Source organism: Polypterus senegalus, chromosome 1 (assembly GCF_016835505.1).
Source record: "Polypterus senegalus isolate Bchr_013 chromosome 1, ASM1683550v1, whole genome shotgun sequence".
Classification (NCBI taxonomy): Eukaryota; Metazoa; Chordata; class Cladistia; order Polypteriformes; family Polypteridae; genus Polypterus; species Polypterus senegalus.
Window position 1 is genome coordinate 254,649,384 of NC_053154.1, and position 19,781 is coordinate 254,669,164.

The following is a 19,781-nucleotide window of genomic DNA, read 5'->3' on the forward strand; positions in this document are numbered from 1 at the left end:
AACTCCATTATGGCCCATTACAAGATCATCAGCAATTAAATGAATTAACATAATGGCATGCAAACACACGTTTTCCAGCTGGTGTTCCTCCCAAATGCAGGTTTGAATCTCCCAGTTGAGAATTTTCAAAACTTCTTCAGCCTGTGTTTCAATGTGGACAAGATGGACACATTTTTCAGAGATTCCATTTCGTGAAGATGGCATTTGCCTACTTTGCATCTTCTGTGGTGTTTTGGTCTCCACTGAATCGTCATCGTCTTCATATCAAACTCCTTGCTTACAACTCTCAGCTGCACCCCACCATGGCTTAGACATCACAGATTCTGTGGTATTGATATTCTCCCTCTTCCTTTGCCTCATTCAACAATATCAAGTTCAGAGTTTGGTTGCCATATTTCAAATCAACTATTCATTCATCCATTTTTTTTTATATTGCCACCCCAGGACGGTTTATTGTTGAATTATTTTCTTTTCCTACTTTATTTGCTATTCGGTACACTGTGTTAATCCGCCAGAGGGGAAATTGTCATATCCATGACAGAATCACAGATACAAAGCAGGACACCAGTCTATCACAGGGCACTTTAACGTGGACACCATGCCATTGTAATGCCTGCCATTAACTTTGTAAAGTAAAATGTGACCAGGTTACATCCCTGGAGCAGTAGAACAGCCATCACCCTTGTCTGTATGGAATTTGAGTCGTAAAGATGAAAGCGTCCACCTTTACCTTCATCCCCTGGTGCTTGTCTTGTCTGTCATACTAATAGTGACCCTTCTATCTCTCCAGTCCACCATTACGTTTTCATAGATTTAGGGTGCATTTCAGACAGCATGACTGGTAAACACACCCTGCCAGGACATGAAGCAGAGTCTTAGCATTCTGCAGCCCAGCGCGGTCAAGACGGAACAAGTCAGTAGAAAGTGTTATGAAAGCAAGCCTTGAAGCAGCAGGCGGGAATTGCAGGTAAACAGCTGGACCCTGTGGCGCACTAAGAGTCAGCTGCTAATGGATTCCAGATGCTTCTCTCCGATTCTGCCAAAATTAGATTGCTTCTTCCTCCCCCCCCCAACCCCCCAAATGTGTTGGTACTTTAATCATTGCTTGAAAATAAAAGTGGCCACGCGCAAACTCTAATAAACTTGGGCAGCGCCTGTGCAGTTATGAAACATTTTTGTTGGAACTGTGCCCCTCGCGTTTTGACCTACATTTAAAAAAAAAAAAAGTGAAACGTATAGCCTTGGGCGGGGAGGGGACTGACGAAAGAAGACGTGTGATGGAGGTCTGTCTATATAAGCCGGCTGTTCAAAGGGAATACTAGACCCTCGCTCTTTGCTGGTCCACGGGGAAGCTCTTATTTAGGTAAGCTGCACGGTGACATCTGGGTAAAGGTGAAGAGCAAAGTGGGGTCGCAGTGTGCTGCTGACATGACGCTAATGACTGTAATGCTACGCTTTTATTTGTTTCAGATTGGAATTTTGAAAGCCATCAGGATGAAGTCTGTGATTCTCCTCGTGTTCTGTTACATGGTGAGCTGCTGGGCTCAGCATGACTGCATTGTAGATAACATCCCAGTGATGCAGGACTTTGATAAATACCGGGTAAGGCACTATACTGCTCATCCACGGGGTTCAATCAGTCCTCGATGCTCTGCCTTAGTGTGGGCTACTTTTGCTCCTAAATTATTAACATTTCTATTTTGGTTGAAAGTTTGCAGGGAAATGGTACGCCGTTGCAAAGAAAGACCCCGAAGGCCTGTTTCTGCAGGACAACATTGTGGCTGAATATACCATAAACCCTGACGGCACCATGGCCGCCACAGCCAAAGGAAGAGTCGAGCTTCTCAAGTAAGTAAAAGTGAAATGACCAGTGACCTGCGGCTTTATGTGCTGATTTGACCTGCTCATACGTAATTCTGTTTGTATGCTTGGAGCAGCAATTGGGAGGTCTGCGCCGAAATGATTGGCACCTTCACCGACACCCCCGATCCCGCAAAATTCAAACTGAAGTACTGGGGAGCTGCAGCCTACCTACAGCAAGGAGGTAAGTTAGCTAAAGCCTCATGTTTAGGGATGAGACCACACAATTAGACAGAGCATGCTCGTCTTCCATATTTAAGGTCTTGCCAAGTATTTCATTGCCAGACATCAGCATTAAGCGTGTTACAGCGGTCTGACGACACCCTAGAGGAAGTCAAGTGTCCTCTCCTTTATGGGGGTTGTCACCCTGCACTCCCTCCATTGGGCGTACTATCAGCTTAAACTGCAACACTCAGATGTGTGTGGGAGAAGCTGGTGTGTATCTGTCAGCCATTACTGCCGGCGTCCTCTCTACTTAGTTAGGTGATCTAAGTGACAGGGTTCAAAACACGGCCACAAAATATGCATGCACCTGGTGACTGGCAGGCACTCCATCAAGGGTCATCCGGTTTTGTGATCATTGTTAACAACCACAATGCCCTCCAATGACTTAAAGAAACAGCTGCTCCCAAATATTATAAAGAACATACCCAAGAGAGAAGATTAATAGCTTTATACTAAATTATCACAGCGAAACACAAAACAATTGTGAGCAGCACAACAAATATCACATAAAAAGTCAGATTTAGCAAAAGCTGCCCTAATTCAGTGCGTTCATATGAAATATAATGATTTACTTCATGAGGTAGAAGTACATAAACAAATAAGAATAGCTGTGCCAGATATTTGAAATATATGCTTCAATTTAATGTCGTTACAGTTTCATTATTCTCAATTGCAGTTGAAATTTGTCATGGATGTCCATAGTGGGCTAGATCCCTAGCAAAGGATCAAAAATATCATCATATTGGTAATCACCGGCTTTGAAATAGTCTAAAATAAAATCCCGCAAGCTTCTGTTTGAAATTTGTCATCTTTACTATCTGGAGCGGCTCTTAGAGGGCTACATCCACCAATAAAGAATCACATATCAAAAATATGATCACATTCATAATCAGCAAACTCAAATTAACATAAATTCATACTTATATTACCAATCCTCGTGTTTTTTTAAGTTTAGTCCAAAGGAGTAACTTCCTCCCCCTCGTATTCCATTGTGCCATGTGCAGGGCCTTCTGATCATTTTTGCTGAAGACACCTATTATTCGTTTTTATCAAAACAGTGTAATCTCCTGCTCAAACTAAAGTCCAGAAATGGCCTCAGAGGGTTTTGGAGGTCTAGAGGACCAAAAATAGGAGGAACCTGTTGTTTTTTTTTTTTTTTAAACAGTTTATCTTGTATTACTATTCAAAACTTTTTTGGAGACAGTAGAATATGAATCATTGGAAAAGTAATAAACCAATGCATCGTATAAACACCTACTAATAAGGTACAGGCCATTAGTCTGTAATAGTAGAAAGAGTAAACCAGAGAAAAAGCGATTACCACAGGGAGTCTACAAAAGAAAAAGACTAGTGAAGAGCAGCCCAGCTAGGCTCTGAACACCAAGCCCAGCACAGACGGCACTGCAGCTGCACTTCTAGCCGTTTATAACAGCAGGCGAGCTCACTGAGGCGGTCATGTGGCCCACCTAAAGATGCAGGTTGCGCCAATGTGAAGTAAGCGAGTGTCAGTGTCTTCAGTCCTAACAGCAACCACGACGTTGCATTTCTATCACACATCTTCATACACAGGATGGAGCTCAAAGAGCTTTAACAAGATGTCAAAGAAATAGTTACAAAAAAAGGTATAATGAATAAGTCATTTACAATAAACAATTCAATACGCACCTACATAAACTAGCAGAGTCCTTTTATCATCACTGAATATCCCATCTCATCACATCCTTGAGTACTTTATCCTTTCAGTCCCACATCAGTAACATCTCCCAGTCTGCATATTTCCACTTGCGTAACATTAATTGTATTCGCCTCTCCCTCACTCCCCACACCACTGCTATCCTCGTTCATAGCCTTTGTCACTTCTCGTCTCGATTATTGCAATTCATAAATCTCTTTATAAGCTTCAACTGGTCCACAATTCAGCTGCCTGCATCATTACTAGGACCCCCTCTATTCACCATGTCACTCCCGTTTTTCAGCAGCTTCACTGGCTTCCAGTTAAGTTCTGCATTCAATTCAAAATTCTTCTGTTAACATTTAAGGCTCTCCACAACCTTGCCCCTCCATATCTGTCTGACCTCCTCCATGTTGCCATTCCCTCCCGTCCCCTCAGATCCTCTTCGTCCATCCACTTGACTGTCCTCTTCGTCCGTCTTACCATTATGGGGAGCAGAGCATTCACTTGCTTTCCCCCCCAGCGCTGTAACTCACTACTACCTGAGCTTAGAAACATTGAATCATTTTCACTTTTCAAATCTAAACTTAAAACTCATTTGTTTAAGACGGCTTTTTCTCTTTGATTACAATTGCTCTGTCTGATTTTAATTTTGGTCTTTTAGTTTTGTTTTTTTATCTATTGTCCGGTGTCCTTGAGTGTTTAGAAAGGCACGTATTATTATTATTATTATTTATTATCTTCAACTGTGTTTCCAGCTGATGGCCCTCGTGACACGGAGTATTTTTTTATTTATTTATTTTGCACTTGACAGTTTCAGTGTGTATGTAGGCTGTTCTATTTTGTGGTGGTCTTCTTCACACACTTTAGAAAGTTTGAAACTCCCGAGGCATTTCTTGGTCACCTCCTCGCTCAGGATTGAGCACCTCTGGATAAACTACTATCACAAAATGGACGTCTCCTTTTTTATTACCGATTCTCTTCCTTGTAATTGAAGCTAAGACACGGAAATGTTCTCTAACAACGTACGACTGCCTGTTTATTTGTTGGACAATAGAATTGCGGCACTGCTCAGGACTCGTGGTTCGTGTTCTTAATTTAGTATTAAGCTCATCTTCTCTCTTTTGCGTCTTCTTTGTGATGAGTGTTACCAGGACTGTCTGCAGCCTCTGCAAGCGGGTACAGAAAATGCTTGTTAAATGCTTCTAAAATTTGAGTTAACTTTTCTAAATTACACAACTTAGTTTCTGACTGTAGCACTTTTTCATGTTATAAAGTGGCACAGTGCTGCTTTTAGGCCTGGGTTAGATTGCCCACCTGCTGGGCACTGCCCGGCTGGAGTCGGTACCTTGGGACTTTGTGGTTTTCCTCATTCACCCCAAATGCACACGTCAGGTTAACTGATAACTCCACACTGGCCAAGTGGGACAGACTGCCCACCCTTGTGTCATTCCTACAGTACGCCACGTTGCTCCCCCTGACCTGGTCAAAGACGTTGTGGGCAGCCCTGTGCTGCAGCAGTTGGTGCTTCCAGGACTCAATTGGCAGGCCTGTGCCTGTATGTCAGCATGGCTCTGGGGTTACTCTTGTTTCCTTCCAATCCCTAACCATTTTGAAAGTTGTGCTAAGTGGCAAATTTAAGATCACTGAGCATGCGAGGGTATCTGCAGTGGTCTTGTTCAGGGCTGGCTCCTGCTTAAGTCCAGCAGTGGCGTCTGAATGGAAGTCGATGCTCGGTTTGTAAATCTGCAGTAATTACATTAATATGAACACAAAGCATGTACTGTTTGTGTTATATAATAAAAATGACATGGCTGCATTGCACACAACTTCACAATCTAAAGTGGCCCCTGCGTAAGAGCGTGTGAGACCTCCAACTGACTGGCATTCTGTGCCATCCCTGTTCCTGGTGTAAGAAGCAAAGAAGCAAAAAGGACTGATAATACGACTCCTTCTTCTGTGCTTCCAAATTCGGCTCTGATCCGTGACAACACAAATGAAATATGAGGGGCTTGTTAACGGATAAAGAGAACTAATGAAGAGGTGACTGGATGGGCATTCTTGTTTGAGATGTGCATTTTAATTTGATGGAGCAGCAGCAAACGATGACAGGCACAGGGAGAGAAGAGACATGAGCAAGTGTGATGCGAGCAGCCTTGGTGTGAACTGACAGCACTTGGGGTCGAGGACATTGGTGAACCTTTGGAGGTCAGCGTTGCTAACTGCAGTGTCCAAAGCTTCATGTTTGTTTGTTTCTTTCTGTCTTCCGTGCAGATGATGAACACTGGATTGTGGACACCGACTATGACTCCTATGCCGTCCACTACTCTTGCCGCAAGATACACTTTGATGGCACTTGTTCAGACAGCTACTCCTTCATCTTCTCTCGTGATCCAACTGGCCTGCCCAATCATGCTCATAAGATGGTCCGGAAAGCTCAGGAGAACATCTGCTTGGCCAGGCAATACAGACGTGTGGCTCATAATGGTAAGAAGTGGCTGCTCAGGTGGAAGCAGCTCCCTGATTCTTAGACTCTCATCAAATTCACTTTTCTATTGACGGTGTCAATCAATGCTGTGCATTGTGGGTAATTTGTCAGGCCATGACCTTGAATCACCGACATACATACACCTAAGTCATCACCATGTCTAAGGTGGTGCCACCACACTGACCACAAAGCCTTGGTCCGGGGGTGGATTTCTCTCCTAGAAGTTTCCAGCATGAGTGACAGTGACCTCCAGTGCACTGCCATCCCATTCACAGTCAGGTTTTGGCAGGATGAGCCCAGAAATCTTCATGACCTAATAATAGACTAAGAAAATATATTAATGAGAAGAAATTCCACATTATACAACAACACAGTTCAAATATGGCACAGTTAAAAATAATAAACCCAAATACAAAGGGAAAACTGTGCCAAAAATTAGACAAGGCCAGCTAAAGCGACACTCCGATTTGAAAACCAGGGCTTTTTTGGCCTTGTCTCCATTTTATTCTGTTCGGCCAGTAAAGACCAAGCTGGCCGAGGCTGCCCAAGACCAGTAAGCAGGAGCCGATGGCGGCAATGAGGCCACTACATACCTACCGTCCATCATTTACTAAGCTCTCTGCGGCTTTAGGGGATTCTACTCAGCCCCATATGAGCGAAACCCCGCAGCCCCCACCATGTACTCTCTTCCATCAATTATCACGTACATAAAACTTCTGTATATTGCTGTCTTGTTTTTGTGAATTGTTTTCCCAATTATAACACTTTTATTTCTCCTTTCACTTTTAGGTTACTGTGAACAGCAACAGTAGCAGCAGCAAAAAGTCTTTCAATCATAAATGAAAAAAAACGTCAAAGTGAACTGCTGAATCTGAGACGGCATCTTAGCTGAATGTTAAACACGTGTATGAGTTATATAATGTAATCATTTTGTTGTAAAACACTCACCTAAAACTTAATTCACACTGCAAAAACAAAAATATATATCTCTTGGTATGTACATATTTTATATGATAAACTTAGTTATCTTTGTTGTAGATTTCTATTAAAATTAAAAATTAAATATATTTTCTCCATTTTGGTTGGTTATCTGTGTGGTGCTCTCACCTCACATCCTGGGTCCTCCCCATGTCTGTGCGAAGGTCCCTCCGGGTGCCTTGGTTTCATCGCAGTGTGAACTGCATTTGTCCTGTGATGGACCTCCACTCCGTCCAGTCCTGCCTTGTGCCCTGTGCTAGCTGGGATAGTTTCCAGACCCCGCTGCGAGCCTGGTCTGGATTACGTGGGTTAGAAAATGACATGACATTCAAGACTCTTGACAGGGTTTCTCTTTAGTTTGGGACTTACATTCAAGGGTGGGAGGGCAGCTGCAACATAAATACTTAAGCATAAGAAAAAAAAAAAATCAATATATTCTACAAACGATGTTATGTATTGAACACCCTTGGCTTCAGTCGTGATGTTGGAGGGCGGGGGGCAGCGAGGTTGACTCCATAAAAGTCTTGTAAACAGAGACAAAGTCACAGCCGCTTTCATACAAGTTTTATGTAAAGGCACTGCAAACTGAAGCAACAATGGAGGTCCTGGGAGCGGCAATGGCAACAATAAGCATTACTGAGAGGGTACTGTATGTGAAAGATGGAGGGACCGGGAACTGATTTGAACTTGTTAAGTCATTGCTCATGTCAGATTCAAGTTCACATTGTCTTGTTTGCACATTAATTTGAATCTACATCTATCTGTGTATCTATATATCTATACACACACACAAAACACACAGTGGATTCAAAAATTAATCAAACCCCTTCATTTAGAAAAGCATCCACCTGTGTATATGAGGTGTGCTGAAAATGATGTCCAGTCAACTCGATTTGCCGCAGGTGGACTCCAGACCATCTGAAGAATAGTCAAAGCAGACAGGATGCACTTGACCACGTTGGCAAATGTGCCCATTTAAAATGAAATCTACAGCACAGTAAAATTTAGAGAAAGTACAGAAAGTGAAGGTTCCTGAATAATTTCTGAATCCACAGAATGTGTGTATATATATATATATATAAAATATATGTATAATGACCAGTGGGAAGGAGGCAGTCAGACGCAGGGGAAAGTACCACCCTGGTAACTCCATTTAACGAAAACAAAAGTCCAACAAAAAGTAACTTAAATAACATAACATTGGAATAACATTAAAAAGAATAACGTTGCTGGCCTGTTGCTTTTCATAGCAGAGCAACCAGGAGGGGTGGAGCTCATTGGTGACATCACAGCCAGCTGTATGTGCCCTCAGTGGGGGGCTCTTCTCTTGCCCAAGAGTAGTATTACCATAAATAGTTGGGATGTCAACCAGGGCACTCTGTTTAATATTTCTTTCAAAGTCCAAAAGCTGCATTAAATAAAGAGGCACATGGGGGTGCTAAAACAAAAAATAACCGTCTGCTTTATCTAACCGGGATCTCCTTCTGCTGCGACTTCCGGTCAAAGTGAGACGGCATCTTCTGGGGACGGGCCCTTTTTACTGTATATGTTTCAGGGCTTGATGAAGTGATGGGGGTGTTGTCAGGGTCAACCTCTGAAGACACAAGACAGTATATACATGTGCTTATGTACATATACACACATACATATTTTATATATATATATTTTGGTGGACGGCTGGGGATCATATCCATTTGGGACACCTAGAGGATGGAAGGACCGGGAGAGGAGCAGTACCTCCCCTGGAACATGAGAAGGCAGCCACCCTGGTGGCTGTTGGGGCAATGGGAACAGAGCTTGGAAGCTCAACTTTGTGGGGACCCATGGCCACCACCAGAGGGTGCCCAAATGGTTCAGAAGCCATGGTATGCAGCACTTCAGCCACACCAGAAAGTGCTGCGGGAATGTCATCAGAGAGCACCTGGAGCACATCTGGGTGCTTTATAAAAGGGGCTGCCTCACTCCACTCAGGGAGCCGGAGTCGGGTGGAAGAGACTTGTAAGGAGAGGAGTAGAGGTGGCAGAAGACTTAAGAGAAGTAAAAAAAGGACTGAGCCTTGTGAGCTTGAGCATTGTGTATTGTGCGGAAGAAGAAAATAAAAAGCGTGAACTTGTGTAAGTGTGCCTCTTGTGTCTGTCTGTGCCAGGTTAAGCGCTGGTATAGTGCCATCTATAATCTATAATGCCACATTTTGTGCATCAGGTGTTTATATTATATATATATATATATATATATATATACACACACACACACACACACACACACATACATACAGTATTGATATATAAACACGTGTCATGCACTCTTTGTATTATTAGGCAGATACTGTATAACATGTCTCTGATCTGCTTCTCGCAACTCAGAGGACATGGCAGATGTTTGCTGACTGGCCAACTATCCACAAGCATTACATGGTAGGTAACTGCCCAAATAATCATATTGAGATCCAGACCTAAGAACGTAATACTCCGACATTCACCTGCCGTGGCGCTGTGTCAGAGGCTATGCCTCACGTGCTGATGTTCGAGGTTTGATCCCCGTTAGGGGATGAGCCCCAAGAATGGCAAAACGTGTCATGTACTGTACTATTTGGCAGATACTGTACAATACTGTATATGCACATATATACATACACATATAAACACACAATCTATTTATCTGCCATTTCTATCAACCCACATAATTTATGAGACTTGCATTAATGTAAAGGAGTTTGGAAAATGAATGAATTTCCTAAAACTTAACACTTGTTTCAAGAGTAACTTAAATAGTTTGTGAGAGGTTTTGTTGTTTTAGGCTATCCAATTATCACACAAAAATGTTATTTTAGAGACCACCTCAAGGTCCTGGGATTAGGACTTTTTGCCAGTCCCAAAGTGCCATAATTTTAAATTCATTTGTTATTCATTCCATTTTGTCAGAACATCACAACTGTATCCAATTTCTCTCTAGTCAATCTGATGCGCTGCCAATGGCAACACTGCAGAAGACTCTGGATAGACTAAAACAAACAAATTAACAATAAGTTTGGACCTGCCATCGTACATAGCGGTTAGTTATCCACATTAAAGGGTGACGCTGTGAAATATAGTCCATAACAGATCAGCCGCCGACTGAAAATCATCAGAAAAGTTGCATCATCTTAGCAAGTTACAGGCAATCTCAGCCCACTTCTCAGGACCAGCGGTCTCGTAGTCAGACTAATCTGCGACTTGCCCCCACAAAACCAGCCAAGTTTGTGTTTAGTCAAAGGGGCGGGCTCTGTGTGCCCAAGAGCCGACAGCCAATGAGTGCTCACCCAGTAGAACAATGCATATAATTTAGGGAAGAAGAAGAAGGAGCCATGGGTGTTTTGAACCTTCCAAACAAACGAGAAGATAGTCTGTCTGATGTTTCGTGTTTTTTGTACCATGACAGAATGGAGGAGAAAAAAAAAGAAGAAGGGATGAGATTGCAGCTCAACTCGCCGTACCTTTAAAGTATGCAACAGTACGGTTAGGCAGCACAATATTGGCCGTCAGAAAAAGAGGTGAGTTTGTAATACTTTGGAAACATAAAACTGTGTTGGAAAGTCACACCCTGGAGTCGTGTAATTTGGCAGGACCTGAGATTTCTATTCATGATGAGATCAGAACGTTTGACATCTCCTCCAGGCTTAAGCTGTAATACTCATAACTCTTAGCACACCACTCAAATGAAGAAAGTCCACCTAAACTAAATAAAGATGCTACTTCTTGAAAAAACAGTCAATTTAAGATTTTCGATTTTCTTCTGGATTTCCACCACACTCCAAGTGTGGAAAATGTTTGCAAAAGAATGGAAGGTCTAAAGAAGCATGCACCCATTTTTATACACAAGCACAATATGTATTACACACTAAAGTCAAGTAACCTCAGAAGGGAAAAGATGGACAATTAAATGAGCTTGAATGCCATGGCTCCTTGTCTTAATACGCAAGTGTATGGGGTCCTCATTGTGTATGCAACAGATCAGTGTAATGTGAAGGTGGACTTGCTCTGAAACAGGGAGCTTTGTCTTGTCCCTAATGGCTTCATCCAGGACTTTCAAGCTGCGGACTGACCTGCTACTTTGGGCGCCACCTTGTTGGAGTGATGTGTGAGATACAGTACTCGGGCTGCCTGCTAACTTCATGTATCCTCTAAAGGTTGCCAATCAATCAAGCTTATGTGATCGTGGGGCTTTTTATTATAAAATACGTCCAAAATGTTCCTTTGACACAATTTCATTTTGCAAAATCTACCCTAAAGTTGGAGTACAAATGAAAAGATAAAAACTCAAAGCCAGAGGATCCAAATGATGAGGCTGACTCAGGTGGTTGAGTTTTTTTAGGTTCTCCCACTTCAGGTTATTCGTTCCTGCGGCAGTTGCGGGATTTCTTGAATGTTGACCATATTAGAAATCTTACATCTGGGAACCACCATAAAGCAGCAAAAAGAACGAAACTGCTTGGCCCTGAAGTGACTGACGCCGTACAAAAGCGGGTTCAAAATGGTGCTGGAGAAAGTAAAGACGACAACCCAGAAGAAGAGTGAGGAAGAAACGAGGAGGCCGCTCTGAAAGTTCCGCAGCAGAATCAGAAACATTGTGATGAATATTGGGCTCCAAGTTAGAAAGAAGGAAACCATTAGCAGAAGTAAAGTTCGGAAAAGTTTTAAGTCTTTCCTGGATACCAGAATGCGATTTTCTGTGCGACACTGCAGTCTTTCTCGTGAAGATCTCTTAATCTGCAAGGAAACAAATGACATTTAGATGCTACAGAATGTAACACTATGTGCTAAGATTGACATTCGCACATTGTTTAGTAAGAGAACATCAAATAATGTAACAACAAGAGCAGAAAAACTAAAGCTCTGCTGTTTGCCTTTTCCGCCCCACGTTCATTTGTTTGTGAACTTTTCAGTAAGACATGGCGCAGCTTTTTGACTCACTGATCACAACATATCGAGCACATGAGATGTTGTTGTCCGCAGTAAGCGAATCGACAATATAAAACAAGAACTGCCCTCTAAGTGCACGATGCCCATGCTCTTTAACCCTTTCTTCAAAGCCAGATGTTACCAGTTGGTGGCAGTTTGTACTGGTCAAGGGTTACAACTGAGAGAAATACAAATCACAACCTCAGAATACAAGACAGAACAAGTAACAACTAACTGCACTACAGGTAGCAAAATGAAATGTGGGGTCAAGCAAATGGCCGACTGACAGTTGGCACTTCAAAGTGTGACACTGAAATGCTAAAATATGACTTGCAGGATGGGAAGAGGCAGACAATTTATTTGTGAAGCTTAAAGAGCTTATAAATTTCTACTCCCTTCATTAACTCTGTGATACCCCATTAATCCATGCAAAACAGGCCTATCAACCAATATGACTTCCCACACCCAAGGTGACATGCAGAAGACCTTTCTTTCGAGCCACTGGCACATCATATTGAAGGGAGAGATGCCTCTTCTACCTAACATGGCCTTGCTGTGTTTTATGGTATTCCTGGAAGCAGACTCCTTTGATGTTTAGCGGAGGTTTCTTATACCACAGAATTTCAGAACATTAACCCCCCACCACCTCTTAAAAGCATGTGTTAAACTGATACACCCCTCCATCTTCTGAAGTTAACCAAAAATCAAACCACCTAAAACCTTGCATTGCCTGGAATTTGAGGAAAGATTACTGGTGGTGGCTCCATTCTTATCAACGCACCAGCCATACCGTTTACCACCAAAGAAAACAACAACTTGAGCCCCATTCTTCATGAAGAATGCTTAGAATGACTGGTGGTTAATAACATTAAGTGTTAACACATTTCAAGATGCGACTTTTAATTAACAGTAACGGAGTATACTTTACTGTTGATGTTCACAAGTTGTGGGGGCAGTTAATTACGCAACTTTTACTTCTTAAGAAATTTCCTTGTAACAAATGTGCTTCAGTTGAAATTTCTATTCCAAAAAAATGCTAATATTCGATTGGAGCACGAATCAGACATAGGCAGGTTGTCATTTGATAAATATCACTTTATAATCCGTCACCGGCGAGGTATCAGTCAGATGAAGGGAGAATATAGGGACATACAGTGGTGTGAAAAACTATTTGCCCCCTTCCTGATTTCTTATTCTTTTGCATGTTTGTCACACAAAATGTTTCTGATCATCAGACACATTTAAACATTAGTCAAATATAACACAAGTAAACACAAAATGCAGTTTTTAAATGATGGTTTTTATTATTTAGGGAGAAAAAATCCAAACCTACATGGCCCTGTGTGAAAAAGTAATTGCCCCCTGAACCTAATAACTGGTTGGGCCACCCTTAGCAGCAATAACTGCAATCAAGCGTTTGCGATAACTTGCAATGAGTCTTTTACAGTGCTCTGGAGGAATTTTGGCCCACTCATCTTTGCAGAATTGTTGTAATTCAGCTTTATTTGAGGGTTTTCTAGCATGAACCGCCTTTTTAAGGTCATGCCATAGCATCTCAATTGGATTCAGGTCAGGACTTTGACTAGGCCACTCCAAAGTCGTCATTTTGTTTTTCTTCAGCCATTCAGAGGTGGATTTGCTGGTGTGTTTTGGGTCATTGTCCTGTTGCAGCACCCAAGATCGCTTCAGCTTGAGTTGACGAACAGATGGCCGGACATTCTCCTTCAGGATTTTTTGGTAGACAGTAGAATTCATGGTTCCATCTATCAAAGCAAGCCTTCCAGGTCCTGAAGCAGCAAAACAACCCCAGACCATCACACTACCACCACCATATTTTACTGTTGGTATGATGTTCTTTTTCTGAAATACTGTGCTCCTTTTACGCCAGATGCAACGGGACATTTGCCTTCCAAAAAGTTCAACTTTTGTCTCATCAGTCCACAAGGTATTTTCCCAAAAGTCTTGGCAATCATTGAGATGTTTCTTAGCAAAATTGAGACGAGCCCTAATGTTCTTTTTGCTTAACAGTGGTTTGCGTCTTGGAAATCTGCCATGCAGGTCGTTTTTGCCCAGTCTCTTTCTTATGGTGGAGTCATGAACACTGACCTTAACTGAGGCAAGAGAGGGCTGCAGTTCTTTAGACGTTGTCCTGGGGTCTTTTGTGACCTCTCGGATGAGTCTTCTCTGCGCTCTTGGGGTAATTTTGGTCGGCCGGCCACTCCTGGGAAGATTCACCACTGTTCCATGTTTTTGCCATTTGTGGATAATGGCTCTCACTGTGGTTTGCTGGAGTCCCAAAGCTTTAGAAATGGCTTTATAACCTTTACCAGACTGATAGATCTCAATTACTTCTGTTCTCATTTGTTCCTGAATTTCTTTGGATCTTGGCATGATGTCTAGCTTTTGAGGTGCTTTTGGTCTACTTCTCTGTGTCAGGCAGCTCCTATTTAAGTGATTTCTTGATTGAAACAGGTGTGGCAGTAATCAGGCCTGGGGGTGGCTACGGAAATTGAACTCAGGTGTGATACACCACAGTTAGGTTATTTTTTAAAAAGGGGGCAATTACTTTTTCACACAGGGCCATGTAGGTTTGGATTTTTTCTCCCTAAATAATAAAAACCATCATTTAAAAACTGCATTTTGTGTTTACTTGTGTTATATTTGACTAATGGTTAAATGTGTTTGATGATCAGAAACATTTTGTGTGACAAACATGCAAAAGAATAAGAAATCAGGAAGGGGGCAAATAGTTTTTCACACCACTGTATAAGGCCGAGAAGTGGGAGACAGAAAGAAAAAGTGTGTAAGGACATGAAAGGGAGAGGCCCGAGAGCCCAGGTGACTCCTTACTGGTGACACAATTATACCATACGATGGAGTGCATAGGATACACCTTGATGTCTCCTCAGAAAAGTGCTCACCCTTCCTGAGATGGCTATGGAATTCAAACTCAACGTTTTTGAATAACAGGCAACAGAGACAAGTATGTAATCTTGCATATTATACGTACATCCACAACCACATACTGTACATGTCTGTGGCGTCCATGTCCAAGTCACAATTGTATCTGCTGGTCTAGTAGTTAAATCTAAGCATGGAAATACTGTAACAATATACACAAAACAATGTAACTGCAGTCCACAATACCTACAATGTGCTTCCTCAAGGGTGTCAGTCTCGACAGGCCCATTCTAAGGCATTTATTGGGTGCACTAATATAATGCATTGCATTTTTCACTCCAACAGCTGGTACATACAAGTACGACTATAAGTGAAAAAAGAAAAATTTAAATAGAAACAAAATAATATGGGGGAGACTGAGAGATCAGTGACTGTCATACAGGAGTCTCAAACCATGCTCTTTTTACTGCCGTTAATGGATTTTATTATTTATTTACATGACTGTGGGTGAAATGGTGGCACAGTGGTAGCACTGCTGCCTTGCAGGGGGGACTGGGTGGTCTCGTGGTCTGGAACCCCTACAGATTTTATTTTTTTTCCTCCAGCTTTTGGAGTTTTTTTTTGTTTTTTCTGTCCACCCTGGCCATTAGACCTTACTTATTCTATGTTAATTAATGTTGACTTATGTTTATTTTTTATTGTGTTATCTATTTTTCTATTCATTTTGTAAAGCACTTTGAGCTACATTTTTTTGTATGAATATGTGCTATATAAATAAATGTTGATTGATTGATTGCAATAAGACGGCCACGGTTCACGTCCCGGGCCCTCCCTTTGTAGAGTTCATATGGGTTTCCTCCTGCAGTCTACAGACATGCAGATTAGGTGGAGTGGCAATGCTAAATTGTGTCTATCGGTGCAGGCTCGCCTTGTGATGGACTGGCGCCCTGTTCCTGTCTCAATCCCAATGCCTGCTGGGGATAAAGCGGGTTTAGAAGATTTATGGAACTTATTTGAGGTCATTTATATTAGGTAGAATGCCCAGACGGGCCTCTGAACCCCTGCAGATTTTATTTTTTTCTCCAGCCGTCTGGAGTTTTTTTTTTTTTTTCTGTTCTCCCTGGCCATCGGACTTTACTTTTATTCTATGTTAATTAGTGTTCCCTAATTTTAATTATTTATTTTGTCTTTTTTCTCTTTCTTCATCATGTAAAGCACTTTGAGCTACATTGCTTGTATGAAAATGTGCAATTGAAATAAATGTTGCTGCTGTTGTATTCCTGCTCTCATTTTGCTACAATAATGAGAGCAGATCTTGAATGAGATTTTATCTAATTTTTTCGATTCAATTTTCCTTTATTAGATAATAGTGTTAGTTTGTGTGTTGCCTTCATTATACAGCACTTGTTACAGTATTCTCAATTGTAGTGCTAATATTCGTAATGTGCAAATGTATTACTTCACGCTTCACAAAAGATGGCCCATCACAAATGATGAACCTGAATATACCAGATACTGCCAGACAGACAGACAGCAGCTTCTATAATAGGCATATACAGACAGATAAAGTATGTCTGCTATGAAAAGTGAGAATGTGATAGTAAAAATAATTTTACATGTTCTAAATATTATATTTACTAGACATTGGACATTTGTGAAGTGCGTCAGTACATCGTCTCATTAATTCCTAATAGACCTAATAATAGGGACGGAGTGGTGGCTCTGAGGCGAAGGACCTGTGCTGGTATCCAGAAGGTTGCCGGTTCGAATCCCCGTCACTAATCTGCTGGGCCCTTGAGCAAGACCCTTAACCTAGAATTGCTGCAATTGCTCTTGGGGCCAAGGGGTATGCGAAAACTAACAAATTCCTAATACAAGAAATTGTATAAGGCAAAAATAAAAAAAGAGCAAGAACCTTAAGTGTTTATGGCAATTTCTGAACTGGATCAAGCCCATTTGAGCATTATGGAAGGCACTTGCACAAATTCTAATTCAGCTACTGTAACATGCAAGTCCATGGAATGTGGGCAGAAGACCAGACTACTTGAAGAAGACTGGCACAGATAAAGACTGAAAAGCCAGTCCACAGGAGACGACAGGCAGCAGCGCCACCTACTGTGCCCCCCCCCACCATGATACAGTATGCTTACTTTATAATTAGTAAATGTAGACAATTACCTGCAAAATCTTGACATAGCTAATAATGATGATTAATCCGGGAATCACAAAATCCAGGCTGGTAAATGTAATTTCCCAAAAAATTTCTCCTGGCACATTTGGCCACATCATTGTACAAATCTGCACTTTCTGTTAAAAGAAACAAGTAATAAAAGGTTAAGACAAGATGAATATAAAATGGAGCGTGTGTGGGTGTATTTTTAATGCCAGTGATCTTCATCTTACACTGCAGAATCACAGTCAGCCGACTGGCAGCTCTAAACTGGCCCAGCGTGGTGTGCCGTTCAGGGGTTTCAAAACACCCCATTCAGTTGCGTCATCGTGCCCTACTCTCTGATCACCACATCAATAAACATTAAAAGTAAAAAGGAGGGAAAAAAATACCCCCAAAGGGATGGAAAGAAATCTGGACGACAGTTTAGAAACAGTTGATGTACAGGAAACGACAAACCAAGGGGGCCTAAGGGGCCTGTTCATTCTTCAAAAACTCTACTTCATCTGTACAGTGCTGTAGACCCCTGGGTGACGGCCCCCCTCTCCGCTGTGGGGCTTGAAAGTCGGCAGAGAACACGAATTGAGGCTGTGGACAACCATGATGCCAAATCTCGTTCAAATAAATGACATGCCGACCATCACAGAAGGCAGGCACTACAACAGGACACGATTAGGATCAGGCAGTGGGTGAACATTATGGCATTTATAGTCCTATAGAAACAGCCATCCATCCATTTTCTAAGCCCCCTATTCCAAGTGCAGAGAAAGCTGTGACCCTGAACAAACCTCTGCATGGGGGGCACCACTCCTTCAGCAGTCACATTCTTTACAACCGGTCAATTTCGAGTTGCACCTCAACCACACAGCGTCACTGAACTCTGGGAGAAAAGCAACTAGAAATACGCAGCAACAGAACACATAAGAAGGTATCATTGAATGGCTAAATAACACAATACAATATGCAGTTCAGCAAACACGGACTCTCGCCACCACTGAGACCCTTAAAAGTACCATATTATCAGTGCTTACCTTGCCATGAACTGTAACAGTAATCACATGGAAAAACAAGCAGAATGGCAGAGAGGTAAAAGCTGAAGACAACCAAATAAAGGCCAGGGCACTCAACACGAACTTTCCATTAAACACTGGCACCATCTCAAGGTGTAGGATGGCATGCATTCTTTCCAGGCTGATGGTGGCTAAGGTGGCGATTGTGACACAGGCACTGATACTCATGACATAGAGGAGCAAGTGGCACGCTGGGACCCCCAGTATCCAAGACTCGGTCCAGCGGACACTGATTATGAGAGGAATTGCGCTGACAAAGAGGAGGTCGGCGACGAACAGGTTCAGCACAAAGCAGTGTTTGTTAACCAGCAGCCGGCCCCTGACGAGCAGAGCTATGGCGCCAAGGTTCCCAACGAGTGCGACTAGAAGCACAAAACTGAGGGCTGCAGTTTCCAGGGAAGTGATCAAGATCCTCTGTGTTGTCTTGAAGTCAGAAAAAAAATAAAAATATGAAAAGTTGGCAAAGTTAAGAAACGGAGAGGAATGAGGTTTCATTTTCAACCCCTGGAAGGCAATTCAATGAAGAGCCCAACGTTAATTAGGGCGACGGCACCCACAATGGCAGCGCATTGCTTACTTAGTGAGCCAATCATTTCATCTTTCCAGCCACTATCTCTGAATGGGCAACAACTGCTGTGTTTGTTTCAGCTGTCAGCTCACATGATGGCAAACAGCTAAAGCCTAAAACTCAGAGTTTGAGGAACGTGCTGATAAGACTGGAATTACCAGGTGCCAACTGCTGCCTTTTGTCCATAAATAATGTAGTGACACATAATATTTTTAATAGACTAGACTTAAAAAAAGAAGCAATTTGTGCAAGGGAAGGCAGCCAATAGATGGTAGAAGAGTCGTAGATAGTCACTTGTTCGTTCATTCTAAAATGCCACAAGATATTACACCGGTCACTAGGCAGGCAAGGAGCACAAGTCCATCACTCAACACACAGCACATCTTTGTAACTGCCACATCGATACTAACAGCAGCTGGAAGTGAATTGGAGGCCATGGAGTCTTAAAGCAAAACCAGCAGTGGCGTTTTTAGTAAGTAAATTGTGGTGTGGTCATAGCAGAATCAACAAATGTGTGTAGACAAATGTTAACATTGACCTACTTGACTAAATGTGTGTTACCATTTGACTGGTGAGAAATGCACTGCATCACATAAACAACAGGATGATGGGTCCTGATTGGCATCAGATCTTTGTGATACCCTCTGAAATCGACATCATTTGACAAAATGCAGCCATAGAAAATTAAACGTTAAGCAAGGTGGCAGCCTCGCAACCACAGCAACACCTCCAGTTTAGAAATGAATGGCTTTGAGGTGAAGGAGGACATGTCAGAATTCACAGAAAGAGCATGCAGACTTGCACACTGTATAACTCGGACACAATACTCTGGGGCTTTGTGGCCAAACTGGACAATCAAGAGAAAAGCACACAAGTGAATGTGTCACATATTCAGTCTTTTCCAGTCTCTGC

General features: G+C 42.2%; 2 protein-coding genes across 2 annotated transcripts; one reads left to right on the plus strand and one right to left on the minus strand.

The window, feature by feature from the left end:
* Nucleotides 1–1,243: 1,243 nt before the first annotated feature.
* Nucleotides 1,244–7,245, plus strand: rbp4 (retinol binding protein 4, plasma). The gene is made up of 6 exons (XM_039772234.1): nucleotides 1,244–1,363; nucleotides 1,471–1,602; nucleotides 1,712–1,848; nucleotides 1,938–2,044; nucleotides 6,032–6,244; nucleotides 7,035–7,245. Exons 2-6 carry the CDS (start codon nucleotides 1,495–1,497, stop codon nucleotides 7,055–7,057), a joined length of 588 nt encoding a protein of 195 aa, XP_039628168.1. The 5' UTR covers nucleotides 1,244–1,363; nucleotides 1,471–1,494; the 3' UTR covers nucleotides 7,058–7,245.
* Nucleotides 7,246–11,203: 3,958 nt separating this feature from the next.
* On the minus strand, nucleotides 11,204–18,883 carry LOC120543294 (free fatty acid receptor 4-like). Its single transcript, XM_039776352.1, has 3 exons — nucleotides 18,263–18,883; nucleotides 17,240–17,368; nucleotides 11,204–11,968 (listed from the first exon to the last, which is right to left on the minus strand). The coding sequence occupies exons 1-3, from the start codon at nucleotides 18,794–18,796 to the stop codon at nucleotides 11,585–11,587; spliced, it is 1,047 nt and encodes a 348-aa protein (XP_039632286.1). The 5' UTR covers nucleotides 18,797–18,883; the 3' UTR covers nucleotides 11,204–11,584.
* Nucleotides 18,884–19,781: the final 898 nt, after the last annotated feature.

Excerpts from the sequence above, each read along its gene's own strand:
- rbp4 (XM_039772234.1), top strand. The coding sequence starts at position 1,495 with ATGAAGTCTGTGATTCTCCTCGTGTTCTGTTACATGGTGAGCTGCTGG. Across the intron at positions 1,603-1,711 it reads AGGACTTTGATAAATACCGG|TTTGCAGGGAAATGGTACGC; the intron begins GTAAGGCACTAT and ends TTTGGTTGAAAG. Across the intron at positions 1,849-1,937 it reads GGAAGAGTCGAGCTTCTCAA|CAATTGGGAGGTCTGCGCCG; the intron begins GTAAGTAAAAGT and ends TGCTTGGAGCAG.
- LOC120543294 (XM_039776352.1), bottom strand. The coding sequence starts at position 18,796 with ATGAAACCTCATTCCTCTCCGTTTCTTAACTTTGCCAACTTTTCATAT. Across the intron at positions 17,369-18,262 it reads CTGTTACAGTTCATGGCAAG|AAAGTGCAGATTTGTACAAT; the intron begins GTAAGCACTGAT and ends TTCTTTTAACAG. Across the intron at positions 11,969-17,239 it reads GCTATGTCAAGATTTTGCAG|ATTAAGAGATCTTCACGAGA; the intron begins GTAATTGTCTAC and ends GTTTCCTTGCAG.